Consider the following 21,999-nt stretch of genomic DNA (forward strand, 5'->3'; position numbering starts at 1 on the left):
GGAGTGCGACAGCAGAGAGGAGGATCTGTCTGATGTTGTGTGTTTTAGAGTTAAAGTAGTCCACGCGGGAGTTGCATACTGAAATGGGTGGGGGTGTGAAAGGTGTGGATGGTGGTTTGAAGAACAACGTAATGATGTTGAAAGGGTTCTATGTACGATTGGTGGTGGATTGGAGTTCTTGCAGGTAGTGGGTGGCTTTGGCACTGTGTATGGTTGTTTTGTATTTGTTGCAGCAGTGTTTGAAGGGTTCTATGGTGGCGTGGCATGGGTTCTTTAGCCAAGCTTTTTCCAGGTGTCTGGCTTCCTGCTTGCTAGAGAGGAGGATAAATCAGGGGTTTTGGAATGAGGGAGGGGATCAAGTGAGTCAGAGAGCTATAAAGAAATGATATGGGGGTGTGTGGGGTTGCCAAATGTGAGTGTGTCTTTGTAAATGATGACAATGACACCACTTTGTGGTCGATTCTCTTTGGTGGATGCGATAGTGGTGGATAGTGGTGGATGTGGTGGATGCGATAGTGTAGGGTAAGCATGACAGGGATAATAGGAGAGTTTGAGCCATGTCTCTGTTAGAACGAGTATGTCTGAGAAATGTGTGCTAATTAGCTGATCAATCCCATGTGTGTCTGTGCAGGTGCAGAGAGTAGTTGAACAGCATATGGAGTGCTGTGTTGTAATTTAAATGAATGTTGTTTGTGAGCTTTGTGTATGTCATGTTTTGCAAAGAGAGGACAAAGAATGAGACAGAGAAAGATATTAGCATCTGTCTGCCTTTAACAGGGGCAGACAACAGAGAAAGAATGAAAAGAAGAGTGAGCAGAGAAAGAATGAAAAGAAGAGTGAGCGTGAAGGGGACTGCAAAGTAGTCAGATCACGACACCGAGATTCGCATTTCCGCAGAGCCATGATTTTTATGGAATTCAAGCAATTACTGGTGAAAGTGTCTAAGAGGCCAATCCTAAGAGCATTGACAATAGCCAAGAAAAACCAAGAAAAAAGTGTGAGCCTCTATAAATCCTGAGACCATGAGTGACAGTTTTCCTTCAAGGAGTCAGACCTGTTTTAGGGGGCAAGGAGGAAGTTGTGAGGAGCATGAGCCGATTGAAAACATGCGTAATTTTTGTTCCCTTGCACACACCCGAAAGGACCCAGTCAAAACCTAACCTCTGCTATTAGTTGGTTTGTTCCTCGAATAAAGTAAAAAGGTGAACCTGTCTTTTGTATTGAGTCGTCTGTTGTTCCCTCGGCTGTGACATTCGTTACTAGTGCCAGAAATGGCTCTGTCCATTGCTTCTCGCGTTTGGAATGTATGCTCAACAAATTTGACCACCCTTAGAATATTTACATGGGCCCGGCTCTAATTTTAATTTGCATCTAAGGCGCACTACATTATGGTCACATTTACAACAAGGCCACTTTTGGCTGCTCTATAGACAGGCTAGGCTTTCCTTCAACATAACACAATCGCACGCATTCACCTGATCAGCCTTACATCACAACCTCGACAATACCCACAGTAGCACTGACTCACTGCGAGGGCCCCGCCCCTTCCCTCCATACGTGCTGTATGGGACAACATCCAGATAGTGTGGAAGAAAGAGGGCGATGGACATTGAGTGGAAGGGTCACTACAGTGAGTAACCAGTGCTTTTTGACACACCTGCCTCTTTCACCCCTGCAGACTTCAGTATTACTTTCTCTATCTTTGAACAAGGTCACTCTGCGACCTTTCATTACATTACACTCCCTGCATCCCTTCCACTACCGCGCCCATCCCAAACGCAGTTGTCATTAGATTGTATACCACAAACGCTATTTTTTTAAAAAAGTGCTTCTGTCTCTAAAACTCGTAGGGACTCATTTTATTGAGCCGTGTAAATCGGAAGCAGGGACGCGCTAGCTTAGACACGTAGGCCGCTCTCCGCTTCTGAATTTTGGTCATTTGCATGTCGGAGTGCATCATTGCAGGACAAAAGGCGGCATACAAGCGAATTGCATTCCGCCCCACAAATGAATGAAATTGGATGTAACGTAAGAAACATGCATAAAAGCCTTACGCAAGGCTTTTACACAGTATCTAGTCTATCCATCGAAATTAGTTTCATCGAATTACTATCCAACAAATTTTATTCAATGAAAACCCTTTCCATCAGAATGCATTTTCATTGAATACATTTTGTTGGATTTCGATGGATTTTTGTTTTTAACACTAGGGTAAGGGTTAGGGGGTGCCCTTGGGGTTTGGGGGATTTGGGGGGACCCCCCAATAAACAATAACCACTAAAAGATTACATGAAGCTGGCAAGTGCCGAAATACTTTAAAAGATTTCAGCACTGGACAGCTCCATGTAACGTTTTAACGTTAAGCATGTTTCATCGACTTTCATACAAAAAATGTAGTGTTTATACAACGAAACCCTTTTTTCGATGCATAAACACTTTGCATTGTATATATGGTAATTCGATGGAACAGTTTTAGTTGAAAAAGTTTTAAATGTATTCCATTTTCGATGGAATGCAATGGATGCAAAGACCATAAACCCTTTTACACATGTGTCTTACATTACTCCCCTAATGCAAATAAGCCCCTTAGTCGTCTTCTTCTTTTTGCAGTCCGGCTTTAGAGAGCACATCTCCCCTGTTCCCAGATAGCTGCATGAATCTGTGCTGTGTAGAGGGTGGGGGCGGGGCGGGGTCACTCATAGCATACCGCATAACACCTCCAGCTCATTTTCAATGGGGCATAACGTATGAAACGTGTAAAAGCCTAGTATAAGGCTTTTACACACGTTTCTTTCATCATGCTCCATTTTCCTGCACATGCATGGTGGAGAGGATGGGTGGAACACAAATCTCCACCACTCTCTTCCCCTCTGCCATACAAATACTCTCAGCATTTGCACTGGCATGGATTTTCACACACACATGTGTCTTCAATAACGAAACTATCAATGTTCTGTTTGCAGATCCAACTGCACTTTCTGTAAGAAATGTGAGCAGGGATATGTTAACGAAAGCTTAGATCACAGCATGTTTCTGTTGCAGAGAATTTTCCCTATATTAATTACATTTCACTGCGTGGAATGACTTTGTTATAAAATGCTGGTTCTTGGAATGCCAACTACTTGATGGTTTGCCCTGCCGTCCTGTGGCCAACATTAAAATGTTCTTTTAATTGTGTTTTTTATTTAAAAAAAAACTAATACTGCAATAAAGCCATGCATCTTTTCTTCTGTAATGGCACCTCCTGGGTGTCGGGCATTAGCGCCTTTGTTATGTTGGTGCTTAAAGGGAGCATTGGCAGGAGAATACCCTTGCAGCTACCGCTGTGCCCATACAGTGGTTGGCAAGATGGTTGCTAGGCTGTAAATCAAGGAATTCACACCATCGAAAGTGGTGGATTGTATTCCGATCCACCACTTCCGGATTCAAGGTAAATATGGTGCAATTTAGAAAAGTGCAGTTCTCCGCAGGAACTGCACTTTTCTTGTTTCACATACACTTCTCTCCTTAGTTGTGACTGAGCCATCTAATTCATTTCAGGGTCCCTGGCAGGGTATGTGAATCATGATTCTGAGCTCTTGCTAAAAGAAGTGTGGAAAACCGACATTCTCTCCTCTAGTTTCCATCAGCACCATGCTGATGTGGGTGGAATTATGGGAGGGGAGACGTTGTGCTTTCCTGTAGCAAAACAAGCAGAAACAAGTGCACCAGTGGCAGTTCGAGCATTTCTTAAAAGACTGGCACTTTTCCAATTTGCGAAAGTATCCTTAAGCTTTCAGCAATTTAGAAAAGTGGTTCTGCAGTCTGGGAAATGCTATTTTTAGACAGGGAAAAGGGTGCAGTAGAGGATAACGACACCTCAGTGGTGTTGTGGTTTATCTCCTTTTTTTACATGCAAAACCAGTACTTTTGGAAAGGAGAATCCCCTCGCATTGCCTGCCCTGCGTTCCCCATTGGTGCTAAGGCTGTTGTCAAACAGTAAATCAGGCACATGCAAAAGTGGTGGCTTTGATGCCAGGCCTCCGCATTATCTATTTAATAGAAAATGGTGCTTTTGAGGAAAGTGTTCTTCCTATATGCACCTCTGAATCAGGGCCTAACTGCTGTTTTGTTTTTGTTCAGGAAATAGAAGAATTGAGACAGAAGAAGCCTGGGGACATCAAGGTGAGAATCATTTTATATTTAGCCAACAAGTACAAAACCAAAGAGTAAAGTTGGTAACATAAAACGTCTGTGAAGTGATTTTATGAAAAAAACATTGACCCCTGGTGTGCCTTTAAAAGTCAATATTGACAGATTTGATACCTGTTACAGAGAGGCATTGGGCCTCATTATGAGTGTGGCGGTCCGGAAACAAGGGTTGTGGTAAGCTTACCAGCACCATTGTTGCCGGAACCGCCACACTCTGAGTCTGCCTGCAGGGGCCGCTGTGCCCGACAGATCTGACCCCGCTGGGCGCAGCAGCCCCAGTAAGCAGACTCATCACAAAAGCACTGGCACCCTTAGTAACTGTGCCGGTGCTTCCGTGAACACATTCCCGTGGAGTCCTATGGGACTCCACGGGAATGGGGACTAACATTTTCCGGCATCGGGACATGTAATGTTCATTTCCGGAATTACCGGCACCGGTAATAACAGTGCCAGTAAGTCCAGCATTTATTTGCTGGTAGGACCTGATTTACCTAGAGCTCTTGGCTGGAGGTAAATCAGCGCCCCCCTGGCCAGCTTGTGTTTTGCCAGTCCGGAAAAATTGCCGGTGCAGCAATGACCAACAATTTAACTGTCAATTTTTCCAGACCACCAAAACTCTAATCAGACCCATTGTGTCCCTCATAGGACAGAGTATGGAAGAGCATGTGACCCGGCATGATGTGCCTGGTGACGTTGATGTGTGCATTGCTTAGAGGCCGTGTGAAGGTGTTTGAAAATGAAGTTGTAGATTTGTTCTACCAGAAATTATTCTGATGTGGGTGTTCATTAGAGAAATGGTTCATATGTATGAATCGGAGCATTCAACCTATGTTCTATTTGTCACCCCTTTACAAATAACTCATGGCAAGTAAGACCACCTCTGTGACGGAACACATGGCCATGCGTAAATCAATCTCTGCCGTTTCTAAGAGCCTTCATTCTGCAGTCGCTTGCCCCAGTCCGTAGTGAGTTTGTGTGAGTGGATGGAGTATGTGAGTGCATGCACTGGTGTATTTCTCTGTCTCTCCAGCCAGTCTCTTTATGATCGAATGGGACACGAGAGCGTGTGGGCAGCGCAACGACATGTGTGATGCATTTCTGTGTCTACAGAGCTGCCACCTAGCAATGCACAATGACTTCACTTAGAGGTGTAGCCAGGATCGTCTAACAAGTGGGTCTTGAAGCTAATGGATTTGGGCCCGCTGCAGTCATATTAACATCTTTAAATTCCCACAAAGTGCTGCTGAGTGGGTATTTATAGATTTTGGGTGGGCCTTGCCCGCTCAGGCCCTACCCTGTCTACGCCACTGACTTTTCCTAACACGTCCATGCCAAATACCTTTTTCTTTTTCCATCTAAATTATACTCTCCATGTGATAGTGTATTGGTACGCATCATATAAGTTGAAATGGCTTAAGTGTTTGGCGTGGGTTGTGCCAAGTTTGACAGGTACACCAAGCTAAGACATGAAGGTGCTGTTAATAAAGGGAATGACGGATTTGCTTTAAGACTCTTTTGACAGAATTGGTTGTTAGAACATCCCTTTTGGTGTCCGGGGAAGGACTATTTGTTAGGTGCTTTTGCTGGGGTTTCTTTCTTAACCAGTTTTTACATTTGGGAAGATCGGCCTTCCTCATTCCAAGATAGAGGGGAATGTCAGGATGGGTGTTGGCAATGCTCCAGATAAGATTTTGAGGTGGGGTATTTTACTCTCTATGTTTAAACTTTGAGAGTAAATGTGATTTCAAGGGAGTAAAAATGCGTTTTCTCCTTCACAATAGAGTAACACATATGTGACAACCAGCCGACGCTTGCAAACAGTTATTATCATGTGCTCCACATCATGAAAAGAAAAGCAGATTTCTCTTAATGAACAGATAAAGCAAAGTGTGCTAAAGCACAAACACCTTGTCACAAATGGAACCGACGAGCACTAACAGCGTGAGCTTCCCCTGCATGCAAAGAATAGGCACAACAGCAGCACTAGCTGCTTAACGCTTCCCTCACACAGAACAGGTCCGCTTGACTAGGAGCCGCTCAGGCTTCCCTTACACGGAGAAGGCAAATCAGGACAACAGCAATGAAGACCTCCATTGTGTAGAACAAGTGGAGTCAATCCATTCAAGGCAAAGCAGGGGTAGAAGATACCCACACAGAAAATATAAAGAATGGGTCTCTGCAGTAGAAGTGCCCACCACATAGAACAGGTGCAACATATTCCTCAGGAGTGCACACTCCCTAATCTAGAAAGGGTAGATCATTCTTTCCTCATGTGGAACAGGAATGCTGTGGGTCTCAATCATACAAGATTAACACAGATGAGGTCACAGCAGTAGAAGTGCCACTCGCATAGAGATGAGACTGCATGGGCTGGAGCTGTGCAAACACCCCCCCTCACTCAACAGGTAAATGAAGGGCCCCAAATGCAAGCTAGACTCGCATAAAAAGGGAACAACATAGGCCTCAGCAGTCCACATTCCCATCACAAAGAACCTGCCCAGCAGGGCCTAAGTGATACAAGCTACCCTCACATTAGACAGGAATAGCTTACTAGGAGCGGGAGGACCACCCACATAGAACAGGAACAGTTAATTGTCTCTGTATTGCAAGCTCCTCACAGATAGAACTAATATAGCATTGATAGCTACTAGTTCAAATAAGAAGGCTAACTCTGCTTCCCGAATCAGAAACACTTCACATAGTAGGAAGTCAGTAAACCATAATGCAAAGGAATTCTGCCTTAGAACAACAAATGATTTGTGAGCCAATTCCCAGCAACTGCGCAGCTGGTTCATTTCCTAAAGCATGTTGCAGAAGGTGATGTTAATATTACAGGAGGATAAGTCACTCAGTACGAGGGGGAGATAACAGGCGGTGAAAGTGGTACGAGGGGGCAGAGGATAGTAGGGGCATTTCTTGTTGAAGCAGAACTATTTAAAAATATTCTTTTTTCTAGCTCTATCGCATCAGTTGGTGAATGACCCCCACAATTCAGCTCCATACAGGATTGCTGATTTTCCCTTGGCCTGGCGCTAATAACGTTGGCTGTTGGTGGGGCAACCTATTGCAAATTCTATGTGCTTTTGCCAACTTCTTTTTAAAGTGATCATTTTGGTCGTGCACTTTTATTTCGACCAGTTTATTTTTATTATGGTGGGACCCACCGTACTACTCACAATCCCCCTACACTCCCCCTACTCCACACCTCCAACGTCCCTACCCCTACCTACATGTATAAATAATAATTTAAAAAATGGATTTAAGTCTGGTCGTACAAAAGTGCACGACCAAAGTGGCCACTTTACAAAAAGTAGTCCTTACAACATGTGATACAGCATTGCCACACATTTTAGGGCATCGGTGGTGAAACCTGTTTCCACACATATGAGGGTATCTGTGGGACAACCGATTTCCGTGACCTATTTTGATCAAAGAAATTAAACCTGACAGTTACCAGTACAGATGAGAAGCAAATATATAATTATACTAAGTTATACATCAGATGCCTCAGGGGGAACAGGTTGTAACATTCTCTCTTTCTACCCTGTGGACACCTGTGGGCATGCATTACATCGAGGACTCAGATTTGTCACTGGCAACCTCTCTTATTATTTTATACTGGTACCCTAACCTTTTAAACTATCCATTGGATCACAAAAGAGCACAGGGTAACAGGCTCCTGTCAGGGTCCGGCTTTACGGAATTCCACAGGAGCTGATGCTGGCCCCACAGACCCTCACCAGGAGTTCACCTCTTAGCCCTAAAATAAAAGCTGAGCTGAGAACCCCAAGAAAGGGAAAGGGGAAGCGGAGAAAACAACAAACGATACACTGCTGCACTGCAACCTTCTGGTAGGCTCTGGTATCTGTGATAAAACAAATACGCTTGGTTACTTATGCAATAATATACATTTCTTTTCTTAATTTTTTTTTACCATATACTAACTTCTTTACCTCTTTAACCTCTGTTATGACTCAGAGGTTATTAATTCTTATTGAAAACCCTGATAAACTGTTGTGGTTCTCTAAATACATTTTGCCACTATGCCATTTATAGTCTCTTTAGAAGTGAATGACTTTTGCAAGTGCTTATCAGTCTTGGATATTCTTCATTATGTTTCATTACATTAAGCTCTGTAAAGTCTGAACTTAGATGCTTAAATGAATGCAGTTTTTTCTCGTAGTATAGAATCTCCTTTTAGTGTAAAAGTTACGTAAAAATGAGTATTCTTTAACTTCCTTGAATGGAGCTCCTCCTGCGTATGAGTTTTATATTTACATGCGCATATTCGATGAGAAAAAACCTTGTGCTAGTTCTTTACTCGACACGTGCTTTAATTTCACATACACGCTCACTGCACATGACCGATTGACACGCGGCACTACTAAAGATGTGAAAATTTGTTCTCGCGCTGAAACAGTCTCAAGCACAGTTCATTCGGACTCGCGCACTATGGCTCACTGCGCACGCGCGATTTATACGGGACGTTGCTAAAGACGTGAAAAATTGTACTCGCGTTAAAAACGATCTTGCGCACAATTCATTTGGACATGCGCACTATCGCTCTCCATACCCGCGTGCTCCCATAAATGACGTTGCTGAAGATGCGAAGACTCGTGCTCGCGCAAATGGCATTTGAAATTTTATCATGCAGGAAACAACATTAAAAAGTTAACGCCCACAGACTTATAACTTCTTTTCTTATTGTCTTAAACAGTGTAAAAGAGTTCACTCACTGTATAATCATAAAATAACTTCAAGTCACTTAAATTCCTTTAGTATTGAACATTTCTCTGTGAAAGTCTATAAACTTTTAAATGGAACAATCCCACCTGATGTCTTCAAGTTCTCTCAGGCACAGTAATTGGGTTTCTTACTTCTTTAGCGAATTTTCTGAACTCTGGAAGGCCTTACTTAAGGAGCTTAATAAATGTACAACCTGCCACTGAATTACTATGGATGGAAGGCAGTTTAGAATCTTGCTCACCTCCCAAGAATCCAACCCATTATCCTTCCACCAATCAGAAAAAGAAAACATATCATTGTTCCTTAAACCAATCAGATAAGGTTTCTCAACCCGCTGAGCTATTTTGCCGGCTGCTAATGACAGGCATTGCTCGGTTTTCCGTATGAGAGCTGGCAGACTGAGGGATCAGAGACATTGCTATCTTTTCTGCATCATGGCTGGAAGACATGCATTGTACTGCTTTGTTTTCTCATGATGGCCAGACTGTTGCAATGGCAGGCATTGTTATGTGTCCTTTATGACAGCTGCCAGACTGATGGGATAGCACCACACCACAGAATCAGTCCATAACAAAGACCACACGCTCAACCTGCGTTCATAATCTCTCGAGCCATAGAATCCCCCCCCCAACCTTTACACTGGACAGTTGACAGAGCTACACCCACCCTGCTCCACCACACACCTGCCCCTTACCGGTCCCATCCCAAATTAACCAAGATAGCCCACTACTCCTTCAAAAATGTCCTGAAGGACAAACTGGAAGGAAACCTCATTAACATGGCCTGCACATTCAACCCGTTGCAGAATGTCAACACCCAGCACAGCACACTAACACACATCCAGAGACCACAAACACCCATATCCAACTGAAAGTCAACCTCTCTGGGACTTTCGATAAAGTTGACCATGAGGCACTTCTCAACATTGTCACAGCAACATTGGCTTTAATGGAACTGTCATGCAGTGGTTCACGTTCCTCCCCTCCATTACAGTCCAACTCATGCAAATGGGCCCCAACAGATCCCAGCGCAGCCCAGTAACCTCTGGTGTTCTGCAAGCCTCCTTTGTTATGAAGAACTTTCTACAACCTCTGGTCAGTGGTGTGAACTATCAATTGTAAGGTTACACAATATTCCAAACTAAAGTTAGACACTACTCTATAAACTGGTAGCTATGGCAGAGTACTCAGGCTTCACTCATGGGAGGTAAGAGGGCTTGTGGACATGTACAGTTAGGTTCCCAATACACACCCCAAGAGATTACACTACAAAGATATACTGAATAATACCTACTCTTTAATAAAGGGTTACACATAAAACACATATTATTGTTATTTTTTTTAATTCTTAGCGTATTTTGCTTTACAACAAAACTTTTCACACTGTTTATCAAAATAGAACATAGACATAAAAATGTCATAGAGTGAAAAAAATGAAGCAAGGGAAATTAAAAGCAAGACATTTTCCCGTAAGCGGGGAAAGTATCCTCTCCAAAAAAAGCCACCCCCTTAATTAAAACCATTACTAAAACAAATAGTTTCCATTAGTTCCCAGACCAGGTTCAAATAATATTCATTTGGAATCTGCCTGACATGAGGTTGTTTAAGCGTTGTCGTCCTAAACCCTGCACTGGTCGTTTTCCCCCTGTTGCATTAGTGTATAAAGCTCAAAGAAAAACATTATCAAAAGTTTAGATAACTCTAAAATAAGAGCCTGATTAGAAGTTAACATCAGTCTGCCCCACAGACAATTTTTGCCATAGTCTTGTGATGTTAATGTTGTCAAACACGGCTGATAGTTAAATCGCGGCCACATAAAGGGATTTGTCAAACTTCCCACCTATATCTGAGGTAAATGCACAAAGTGCAAAAGCACTCAGTAGGGTCCCAACAATTTTCCTGAAGCCAGTTTGTAATGGACAGCATCTATTAATGGATTTAGCCCAGAAGCCCAGAGAGTTAATTCCTTTAAAACCAGGGTTGCAAACAATTTTGATAAGGAGTCAATGAAACCAATTGGTCGGTAGCATGACAAGTCACTTCTATCCCCTTTTTTAAACATGGGAACAAATAGTGCTTGTTGCCAGGAGCTAGGACAATGTTCACCGGCAACCATATGCGAGAAGAGCTTAAACAGAATGTCAGCCCATAGTCTTTAAATATTCTGTTTGCAATGGCATCCGGTCCACTAGCTCGAGAATTGTTAAACTTCCCAATTACCATCTCCACGTCCGTTTTGTCAAATGAAAATGTCCAGATGCGTACCGTCTGAGCGTTGGTTTCTTGAATCACTAAATGATCAGTGATAGCTCTATATTTGTTGGAGAAGTGAGCTACCCAGGCTTCTTCTGACACACTGTATCACCTACTGGGAATCATTGGTATTATTCAGAATTTGCCATGATCCTGCAATTTTCTTTACCAGTTTCTTAAACAGAAGCTGATTTTTGCTAATATATTGTTGTATTCTGTGGGACCTAAGCCATGTGTGGTAGGTCTGGTTCGATGTTTTTTGCATTCGCTATTGCATCCCTGTTTAACAATGAGGCACCTTTGTTCAGCATTTTAATCGCTGTCCACAGCATGCTTTTTTTAGGTTAATATCTTTGTCAAAACGGTTCCTATGGCCCGTCAAAAAGGGATCCCAGAGAAAATCAGTTTGTTTGATGGTAGTGTTCCTCAATATTGATGACATTGCTGGAAATTCTTTGGGTAGAGAGTATACAACTTTTCCATTGGTAGATAAACTCTCCCACCATCTTCGTAGTCTGCTGTTGGCTTTATTACTATTACCAAGCTGTGAAGCTCTATTATTTGTGTCTGTCACTAATAGATGTTGGGGGCCTTCAGATTTTGTTTCCTTTTTCCATGCCACGTTTAGAATTAGATGTAGCATGGCATGGTCACTGAGAGAAGTTCTTACTATATTAAAGATAGGAACCTTACTCATGTCTCAACAAATAGTCAATGGTAGAAGATGTTGTAGTATTATACCATGTCGGAACTTTCTTCAGTTGGCCATCGGACAACCAATTTGTTTTCAAGAAGCCCCGTCTAGTGAGGAAGATGACCATATGCTACCATTGGTGCCCCGTTTCCCTGCGCCATAACACACTGGGCTAGAAGTACCTTTATTCCCATCAAGTACGTCCAGATCAACCTCAGTGAGATTACAGTTGCAGTTAAAATCTCCTCCTATAATAATTGGACTATGTGGTGCGCCTGGCACTTACCAGTATGTTTTCAATGTTGTCTATTAAAGTATCTATGGGCCTCATTACAAGGTTGGCGTTAAGGGGTTAACGGCGCCAGTAAAGGTGCTGGTGCCGTTAACCCCTTACCGCCGCATTACGAGGTCCTTTACCAGGTCGCGCTAAGGGTGGCTGTTTTTTCCAGGCGCCCTTAGTGGAAGCCGCTAAAGGACCAGCATGCTAACAACGGGCCCGTTATTAACGGGCCCGTTGTTAGCATGGTCCCCATTCCCATTGAGCCCCATGGGGGCTCGAATGGGGATGGGTTCCCTGAATGGGGAAATTCCGGGTCCTCCAAGGTTGGAATGGCCCGGTAATTCCCCATTCAGGGAACCCCGACCCAGTATGCAGAAAGGGGGTAGCCATGGCGCTGACAGCGCCATGGCTACCTCCAACCTCGTAATGACCCCCTATGTCTGAGTGAAGTGAGTTAAAGTAAATATTCAACAGTAGAATATTTGACAGATTTTGCCCGCTCAAATCGGTAATTTCTGTGACCAACAAAGCTTTTGACAAACATTTCTGACACAGTATAGAACTATTTTGCTGATCTAATAGCAGTTAAGAGACCTTCCATTGTTCTCCCATAGAGAACTTTTTTTGCCAGTTTGTTATTTACCAAAAACCCATCAATCACTGGACAGCCAGTCATCCATGTCTCTTGGAGCAGTATGACATGGTGGTTAGCTAAGGAGTTAGACAAAACACCCTCCATAAATTAATTATAACCAGCTCAGGATACACAATTTAGTGTCCTCTATATCCTGGTCTGGTAGCTGAGGTTGTCGGGAAGGCGCTAGCAAGCCACTCCTATCCGGATCAAGAATAGTCTCTGTTAACATGCCTATGTTGGTCGTTATCAAAATAACAGGTCAAAGGGAGGTTCTTACGAGAATAGCCAACAGGATCATTCAATTGCTGTGCATAGTGACTTTCAAACCCCTTTAGCAAAAGGTCTTCTTGATGGTTGTACACTAGGTTCTCATGATTAATTCAAAACCTTCCAGCCATCAACTTTCTGTTTTGCCAAAGTCACTCCGAGTGCGACGGGTATGCCCAGACCTGGGACCCGAGTCTGCCGGGCCTAGAGACCCAAGCTACTCCTCACTGATGATGCCCAACAAGGCTGAAACATGTCTGGGGATGCTTGTGGTCTCGTGAAGAAGGGATGTGACCTAGCAGTTCAGGCTGGACTGCCCCTTTTGGGGTAGGACCAAGCCTGATTTGCATATGGTTTTTCACCTTCTGTAATGGCTTGGCAGGCTGAAAAACGATGGTCTGGAGGGTTGCCCAGAGCTTTGCCTATGGTTATGATTAATTCAAAACCTTCCAGCATCAACTTTGTGTTTTGCTAAAGTCACCCCGAGTGGGATGGGTATGCCCAGACCTTGGTCCCGAGACTGCCGGGCCTAGAGACCCAAGCTACTCCTCACTGATGACGCCCAACAAGGCTGAAACATGTGTGGGGATGCTTGTGGTCTCGTGCAGAAGGGATGTGACCTAGCAGTTCAGGCTGGACTGCCCCTTTTGGGGTAGGACCAAGCCTGATTTGCATATGGTTTTTCCCCTTCTGTAATGGGTTGGCAGGCTGAAAAACGATGGTCTGGAGGGTTGCCCAGTGCTTTGCCCATGGTTATGATTAATTCAAAACCTTCCAGCCATCAACTTTCTGTTATGCCAAAGTCACCCCGAGTGGGACGGGTATGCCCAGACGTGGGTCCCGAGTCTGCCGGGCCTAGAGACCCAAGACACTCCTCACTAATGACGCCCAACAAGGCTGAAACATGTCTGGGGATGCTTGTGGTCTCGTGCAGAAGGGATGTGACCTAGCAGTTCAGGCTGGACTGCCCCTTTTGGGGTAGGACCAAGCTTGATTTGCATATGGTTTTTCCCCTTCTGTAATGGCTTGACAGGCTGAAAAACTATGGTCTGGAGGGTTGCCCAGAGCTTTGCCCACGGTTATGATTAATTCAAAACCTTCCAGCCATCAACTTTCTGTTTTATCCATGTCTCTTGGAGCAGTATGGCATGGTGGTTAGCTAAGGAGTTAGACAAAACACCCTCCATAAATTAATTATAACCAGCTCAGGATGCACAATTTAGTGTCCTCTAAATCCTGGTCTGGTAGCTGAGGTTGTCGGGAAGGCGCAAGCAAACCATTCCTATCCGGATCAAGAATAGTCTCTGTTAACATGCCTATCTTGGTCGTTATCAAAATAACAGGTCAAAGGGAGGTTGTGCATAGTGACTTTCAAACCCCTTTAGCAAAAGGTCTTCTTGATGGTTGTACACTAGGTTCTCAATTAATCTGGAAAAGAAGTGAACAGCACATTTTCCTCCGTATGATTTATCGAATAAATGCACACGTTTTATGTCAGAGGATGCAATGAAGCTCAATTCAAGACCTGAAGCTAGTAGGGGCGGTATTCTAGATCTATTTAAGGAGGAGTTGCGCTCCTCTTTGAATACTGACTCAAAGATTATTGGTTGCAGCAACTCTGCTCTGTTCCTGCCAGGTGGTCCACCGTTCTTCTTCATAATTGGGCCAAGCTTTCTGCAGGTCAAGGAGATAGTGTCCGATTTAGATCTGTTTCCTTCCAGAATACCTGTAGTTTCCATCTTTTGGATCGAATTAGTGTTTATGCCACTCAAGCTGTTGTCCAGGTGGCCACATATAAAACACATATAGATCAAAAAGGTACTTGAGTTGTGATACATTTGAGCAGTATGTGAGAGAACTACACTAAAGGGGGCCTAGACAGACTGATCCAACTCCTAAGCTATTTGTATAACTTATACCTGGTGGTAAACGGAGTACATTGTAATTATGGCGAATGGGGAAAGAAAGGGGATCCCTAGACATAAGCAACACACATTACTGATATTCATGACCCACATATGGCTAGTCACAGTAATTTCCCCACTCTCTGATACACTTTAAAATCACTTTTACACCTGTACACCATGCACTTAATATAAGTTCTAGAGGGAGACCTGGGGTTATAGGTTCACAACAGGACCTAGAGGTTCACCCAGAAATCAGAATAGGCTTGGGCTTACATTATCAGACCTACTGGTCTCATTACACTGCTAGAAACATTTTAGACACAAAGTAACCACAGTTATACATAGTATCCTTGTACATTTCAGTAGGCAGGAGAGGAACACAACGATTTCAAAGTCAAAAGAAAATCAAGAATACCCGCTAAAATTCTAGTTCTTGGTCGTGCACGCCAGGGACTCAAAGGGGAACAACCCTACAGATAAGGGTGTATCGGGCACTTTTACTCTGTAAAAATAGGCAAATGCTCCCCAAAAATAAAAATAGGGAGTGGAAATACTCACAACAAAAAAGAGGAACTTGTGCCAATGCTTTGACCCAAACAGCTCCATCGAAATATTTAGTAGTGCCACAGGAAGAAACTGCTATTATTACCGCCTGATCGGAAGAAGTAAAGGCGTCTCTTTTACTGAGCATGAATAACTGGGTGCAATGAAATCATTATTACAAAAACATTTCCATTTTCCAGTTAAAACGTTTTTATTCGCTTATTAAATATTTGCAATGGGAACTGGATTTACATTTTGACTCTCCCAAAAATCATTTTATTCCCAACTTTGAAAGGGGTTGAGGCATGAGCAAGAGAATTTTGCAGCCCGGATTTGAAAAAGGCGCCAATGGAACGCCGAAACACGTGTCATCCATATGGGCAGAACATATATCAAATAAATTAATAAAATATACTTGAAGAAACTTGACTACGTACTTTTATTCATTTACATCAGAAATTTGGCGCAAAGAGGTGTAGGCACAAACAAACTACTGCCTATTTTTTTTTAAGTCTTATCTGGGGCACTGAAGGGGGCCTAGGAAAATGGCACTATTCAGGGGAGTACCTTCAAGAGTCCCTTTTTAGGAGTTAAGAGTTGAAGTAAAATTCCTCATAGGAAGTAACAGGGCAAATCCAATAGACAGAACCGTGTGTATGGAATAAAGTCAGGTAACTCTGTTCTACCCCACAGGTGAAGGGAAAGTTCACTGGAGAGCCTCGCGAAGAGTTCCAGTTCCAGGTTCGAGGCCCAGAAGACCCATGGAGGAAGGAAGTAAAGTAGGATTTGGGCCAATGTTAATCAGTGGCAAAAGGCTATTGAAGGGGACCTGCAAGAACCCATGACCACAGATAATGGGGATCCCTAAGGGTAAGTACCTTGAATAACCCACCAGCCCAGAGCCCAAAGGTAACTTACTCACGGTGGTGGTTCCCAAAAAGACGTCTCAGCCAGCATAAAACTGCCCTACGATGGAGGCAATACCAGATGGGCCAAACAAACAGAAGGGGTGGGGTAGTGGTGTCCCACATCCCTTCTGGATGATGCCTGCTACCTACAAGACACATTACCAAAGCATTAATTTGGAAAAGCAGTAGTTACAGCCATCCTCTCCCATCATCTTCAACTTCTACGTGAAACTTCTGAGGGAACTCCACACCAAAGCCAAAGTCAAGATACACCAAAACTTAAGTAACAAACAGCTTTACCTGAAGATCAAATGCATTAATGACATTCATTGACTAAGGAACTATCTGTGCCTTATCCAAGCCTGGATGTGAAGCACCTACCTGAAGCTCAGCCCCACAAAGATCTAATTTATTCTCCTCGGAAATCTCAACAAGCATACCAAAGTCCAGAACTGGCTGGCTGACATGAAGCTCGACTGATTCTTGCCTCAACTCTCATCCAGTGTGAAATCTCTCAGCCCTCCCATTGATTAGGCATGTCTCCTTCAAAACACACATTGCTAAGAAGACCCAAACAGAATGGCACCAGCTTCAGATCCTTCATAAAGTCAAGCCTTTCATCCTGCCCTCAGTTTCAGAACAGTTTTCCATGCCCCGATCATCTCCCACATGCATGGAGGCAACACACTACTCTTAAGAGTCCCAGATGCCCCTCTAAAAGCCATCCATCATGCTGCAGCACACCTCATTACAGGACCAAGAAAAATCAACGTTACTCTCAACCTCAAGGAGATGCACTGGCTACCCCTTGAAGCATGCATCATGTTCAAGACAGCCTGCATCAAATGCAATCTAGTCTCAACAAAACACCCCTCTACCTGTCAGAGAAACTCACCATCTCCGGAGGCCAACACACCATGAGAATCCTCAACATCACCATTTATTTATTTTGTATTTTATTTATTTCTAAAGTGCTTCCGACATGGGCCCTGAGCGCTGACAAACACCAAAAACAGGAATGAGGAAAAAGAAAAGAAAGGAATCAGGAAGAGGTTTCAGAGTCCAGGGTGAGTGAAGTAGTCCTCTAATTTATTCAAAAAGAATAGTTTTCAATTTGTGTATGAATATGGAAAGCCTGGGACACATCCTCAGGTCGGGAGGTAGGTATTCCACATTCGGGGTGTTGAAATTGGAAAGCTTCCATATTTTACCAACGTTAGTCTTCAGTTGGGGATTTGTAATAGACCTGAGTTGTTAGCTCTTAAACTGAGTCTGTCCGGGAGCCACATTAACTGCTCCGAAAGGTAAGAGGGACTTTTTCCAAAAAGCACAAATGGGCAATACACAGGGTTCGAAACATGACCCTTTTCGCTATAGGTAGCCAATGTAAGGATGTTTGTGTTTCTGATTCATTGTTTTGTACAACTTGCAGGTGGTTAAGTTTTCCCTTTCCCACCCCTTGCAAGAGACTTGCACAATAATCCAGGCGGCTGTCAATGATGGCCCTAGCCAGAGTGGCACAACTAGACACATCAAGAAAAGGCCTAATTTGTGCCAATAGCTTGATGAAATATGATGAGCTTGATACTAGGCTACTGATACGGGCCCTCATGATAAGCTCTTGATTGATAATTACTCCCAGCATCTTCAGCTTCTTAGGGGTAGGTAGTAGGCTGATTGAGATTGCATAATTTAGGGGCAGTGCCCACGATCATGATCTCTGTTTTGGTGTTGTTTAATGCTAAGCCATTGTACAAGATCCAGGAGTGGATTTGATTGTATGTGGTGTTAATGAACTCAGTGTCTATGATGTTGTTGCCCGTAAGTGGGATGAGGCACTGAGTATCATCCGTATAGTTAGCATAGCTTGTACCTTCCGCGTCTAGTTGCTCAAACAATGTGAGCATAAGGATATTGAAAATAGTTGGAGACATGCATGATCCTTGTGACACGCCGCAGGTTAAAGCACAGCCCTCCTAGATGGCATTTTCATAGAAGACCTTGTCAGTATGATCCACAAGAATGAAAGCACCAAGCTAGCCGCTTCCTTAGTAAAGAAAGCACAGTCTCATGATCTATTGAGAAGGATGGAATGATCCACTAGATCGAAAGCGGTAGTGAGATCCAAAAGCATCAACAGCGCAGCTTTGCCCTTGTCCATATGTTGCATTACATTGGTCTTTAAATTTAGTAAAGTAGATTGTGTATTGTGTGAACCACAGAAACCACATTGTTTGGGGCCCAATATATTATGCATACTCAAGAATTCTTGGATGTGACCATGCGCAATCTTATCCAGAATCTTTAAGAGAAAAGGAAAGTTTGTGATACGTCGATAGTTCCCGGCTACACAAGTATTTAACAATGGTTTCTTCAAAAGAGGTGTGATCCATGCATGTTTAACAGCCATCAGAACCGAATTTTCTCTAAAAGAGGCGTTTACAAACTTTGTGATAAGAAGGGTGAGATACGTGGTGCATGATTTGAACACTGATGCTGGACCAATGTCACCTCTACAGTTAGTTCATTTTATCCTGCTTAACATATCCAGGCAGCCGCTTGATAGGATATGATATGATATGCCATTTATAACGCACCCATACACAAGTGTTTCACGGTGCGACGAGGCAAGAGAGGGGGAACAGAGGGAAGACAGAGACAACTATCTTACTAGGCGAGGTGACATTGAGATTGCACAAGTGCGGGGGAGGGGGAAGGGGAGAGAGCAGTGAGGAAGTGGCGCATTGACTACTCCCCGGAAGCCAGGTGTATTTTTCCTACCCTATCAGATTATCGTAAATGCTGTAAAAAGCAATCTTCTCTCACAAGGTGGAATCAGCAATAAACCAGCCTAGGGCCCTGTTCGAGCTGGTACAGTCTCTTTCTGCCCCAACCACAACTGGCCCTCAGGCTCCACCTTCTCAAGATCTGTGTGACTCCCTCTCTTCCTTCTTTCTCACTAAGATCAAGGACATCCGTAAGAACATTCAGGTGGGTGCTGGTCCTCCTGCCGCATCCCTGAACCCTATAGATTCCGTTCCCCCTAGTCAAAACTGGTCTGACTTTCCAGTTTTTTTCCGAGCCTGATGTGCTAGCTGCAATTGGGTGCCTCAAATCCGCCTCTCCAGCTGACCCGATCCCCCTGACCCTTCCCAAAGAATTCTCGACTGATCTGATCCCCATGCTTACCACCACTGTTAAAACCTCTTTCTGGGGTGTTATTCCTGCGACCCTTAAACATGCACTGGTGAATCCTCTTCTTAAGAAGCCGTCTCTTGACCCTGCGACACTTTCAAACTTCCTTCCTATCTCACTCCTCCCTTTCCTCATGAAGTTGTTGGAAGCCTTGGTATCACCACTTCTTTCCACCTTCCTCGAGACATCTGGGTTCTTTGACCATTTTCAATCGGGCTTCCGCCCGGGAAGAGGAACTGAGTCTGTCCTAAATTCTGTAATGAACGACCTTGCCTGTCTGGTCGATCAGGGGGGAGTTGGAGCAATGTTGCTGCTCGATCTGTCTGCTGCATTTGACACGGTGGACCGCCCCACCCTTATCTCCCGTCTATCTTCGGCCAGTCTGTCCGGACAGGTACTGAGATGGTTCACGTCGTTTCTTTCTGATCGCTCTCAATCTGTCTCTCTCCTTCCCTTCCTGTCCAAACCGATGGGGCTTGACTGCGGTGTCTCTCAGCGGTCCACTCTCTCTCCAATAGTTTTCAATGTCTATATCGACCACTCCTGTCCCTCATTTGTTCTCATGGCTTTCGCTATTTGCTGCGTCATGATCTTACTCGCCCTGACACAGCTGCCTGCCTTAAGAAGTGTTTGGAAGATCTGGGGGCGTGGATGACAGTAAATTGGCTTAAGCTAAATGGAAACAGAACAGAGGTGCTGGTTGTGGACACTAACACCCCCCTTCTGTTCTGGACAAGTGATTTTTGGCCAACATCCCTGGGCCCTTTTCCCCTTCCGTCTCCCTCAGTCCCTAATTTGGGGGTTCTAATGACATCTTGCCTGTCGATGCATGAGCAGGTTGCTGCCGTCTGCAAAGGTGGTCACTTTAAACTATGCATTTTGCCTAAGGTGCTCCCTTATATCCAGGAAAAATTTCAGGCACCTGTGGTGACTGCCCTTGTGCTGAGTGCAGTAGATTACTGCAGCTCGATTTACCTAGCTCAGCCACGGTTTCTTATAAAACACCTTCAACTTCTGTAGAACGCAGCTGCCAGGGCTTTGTTGCGCCCCTCCCACGGGGCACACATGACCCCTCTGCTCAGACAACTCCGCTGGCTCCCATTGGAGCAGCAGGTTTTGTTTAAGTCAATCTGTCTTGTACACCGCGCCTTCTCTGGCATAGGGGCAGAATATCTTCAAAAGAAATGTTTATGATATGTGCCATCTCGCTGACTTCATTCTCAGTCAGCCTACGTGGTGCTGCCCTCCGTACCACTGTGGACTATCTTGTATTCTGCCACCGTTTGAAAACTCACCTTTTCTAGTTCCCTTGACATGCCTTAGCTGCCAGCGCCATGATGCCTCTGGCGTACGTGCGCTCTAGAAATGCTGTTAACATAACATAACAGCGCAGTCATAGGACCAACAGTGAAAACAAATAAATAGAATAAATAAAAACAATAGTTAAGCTTCTGGCAAGTGCAGGGGTGAGTGCAGACATCAAGTGTCAGGAGTTGGTGGGGACTGTAGGGATACAGAAATGGTCACCAAGTGCAGGGGTTGCCTGGTAGACAGTGCAGGTGTGCAGCTGGCGGTGAAGGGGACCTGGTCCCAAGATCAGAGGGAAGCCAGGTGACCAGTGCAGTTTCAGTCAGCAGTTCAGCAGGGGAGAGGAGGAGAGAAAGCAGAAGCAAAGAGGAAGGTCTTCAGGTGTTTACGGAACCGGAGATGGTTCTCCTCAAGTTTCAGGGAGGCAGGCAGGCTATTCCAGAGGGAGGCCCCAGCCGAAGAAAGAGATCTGCCACCAACTCGTTGCTTGGAGAAGCGACTGGCCCTGAGGGAGCTGGAGGCGGATGAGTGAAGAGCTTGTGAAGGAAGATATTTAGGAAGAGAGAGTTGAAGGTATTGAGGCCCCAGGCCCCAGAAGGCCTTGTGTTCAATGCAGAGGGTTTTAAATTTAATCCTCGCAGCCACTGGGAGCCAGTGCAGAGATTTCAGTCCTGGAGATATATGAACCCTGGGCTTGTGACGAAGGACAAGTCTCACAGTCCTGTTCTGGATTAGTTGCAGACGGCGGAGAGTAGAAGCAGGCAGATTTAGAAAGAGGATGTTGCAGTAGTCCAGCCTAGAGAGAACCAGAACTCTGGAGACAGTGAGCTTTTGGGGGAAGGAGAGGAAAGGAAGACTGCCTCTGAGGAGGTGCAGCTGGTAGGGAGACTTCATCGAGATGTCAGAGATGTGAGGAGAGAAAGAGAGTGTGGAGTCCAAGATGACCCCGAAGATTTTAGCCTCACAGGTGGGAGAAGAAAGAGGGCCAGAGAGCGATAGGAAAGGAGGGAGCAGGTGTGCAGATGAGGAGAATCTCAGTCTTACTGGCATTAAGGCAGAGATTATTGGCCG

At 44.4% G+C, this 21,999-nt stretch overlaps 1 protein-coding gene across 3 annotated transcripts in view; it reads left to right on the forward strand.

The window, feature by feature from the left end:
- Nucleotides 1-21,999, forward strand: part of LOC138504113 (myosin heavy chain, cardiac muscle isoform-like) — a 610,907-nt gene that overhangs the window by 415,950 nt on the left and 172,958 nt on the right. For all 3 annotated transcript variants that reach the window (XM_069624333.1, XM_069624332.1, XM_069624334.1), the window contains exon 18: nt 4,123-4,164. In XM_069624333.1, coding sequence (XP_069480434.1) covers nt 4,123-4,164 — 42 coding nt within the window. The remainder of the gene's footprint in view (nt 1-4,122; nt 4,165-21,999) is intronic.

This window comes from Ambystoma mexicanum, chromosome 11, assembly GCF_040938575.1.
Source record: "Ambystoma mexicanum isolate Mex_15411 chromosome 11, UKY_AmexF1_1, whole genome shotgun sequence".
Taxonomy (NCBI): Eukaryota; Metazoa; Chordata; class Amphibia; order Caudata; family Ambystomatidae; genus Ambystoma; species Ambystoma mexicanum.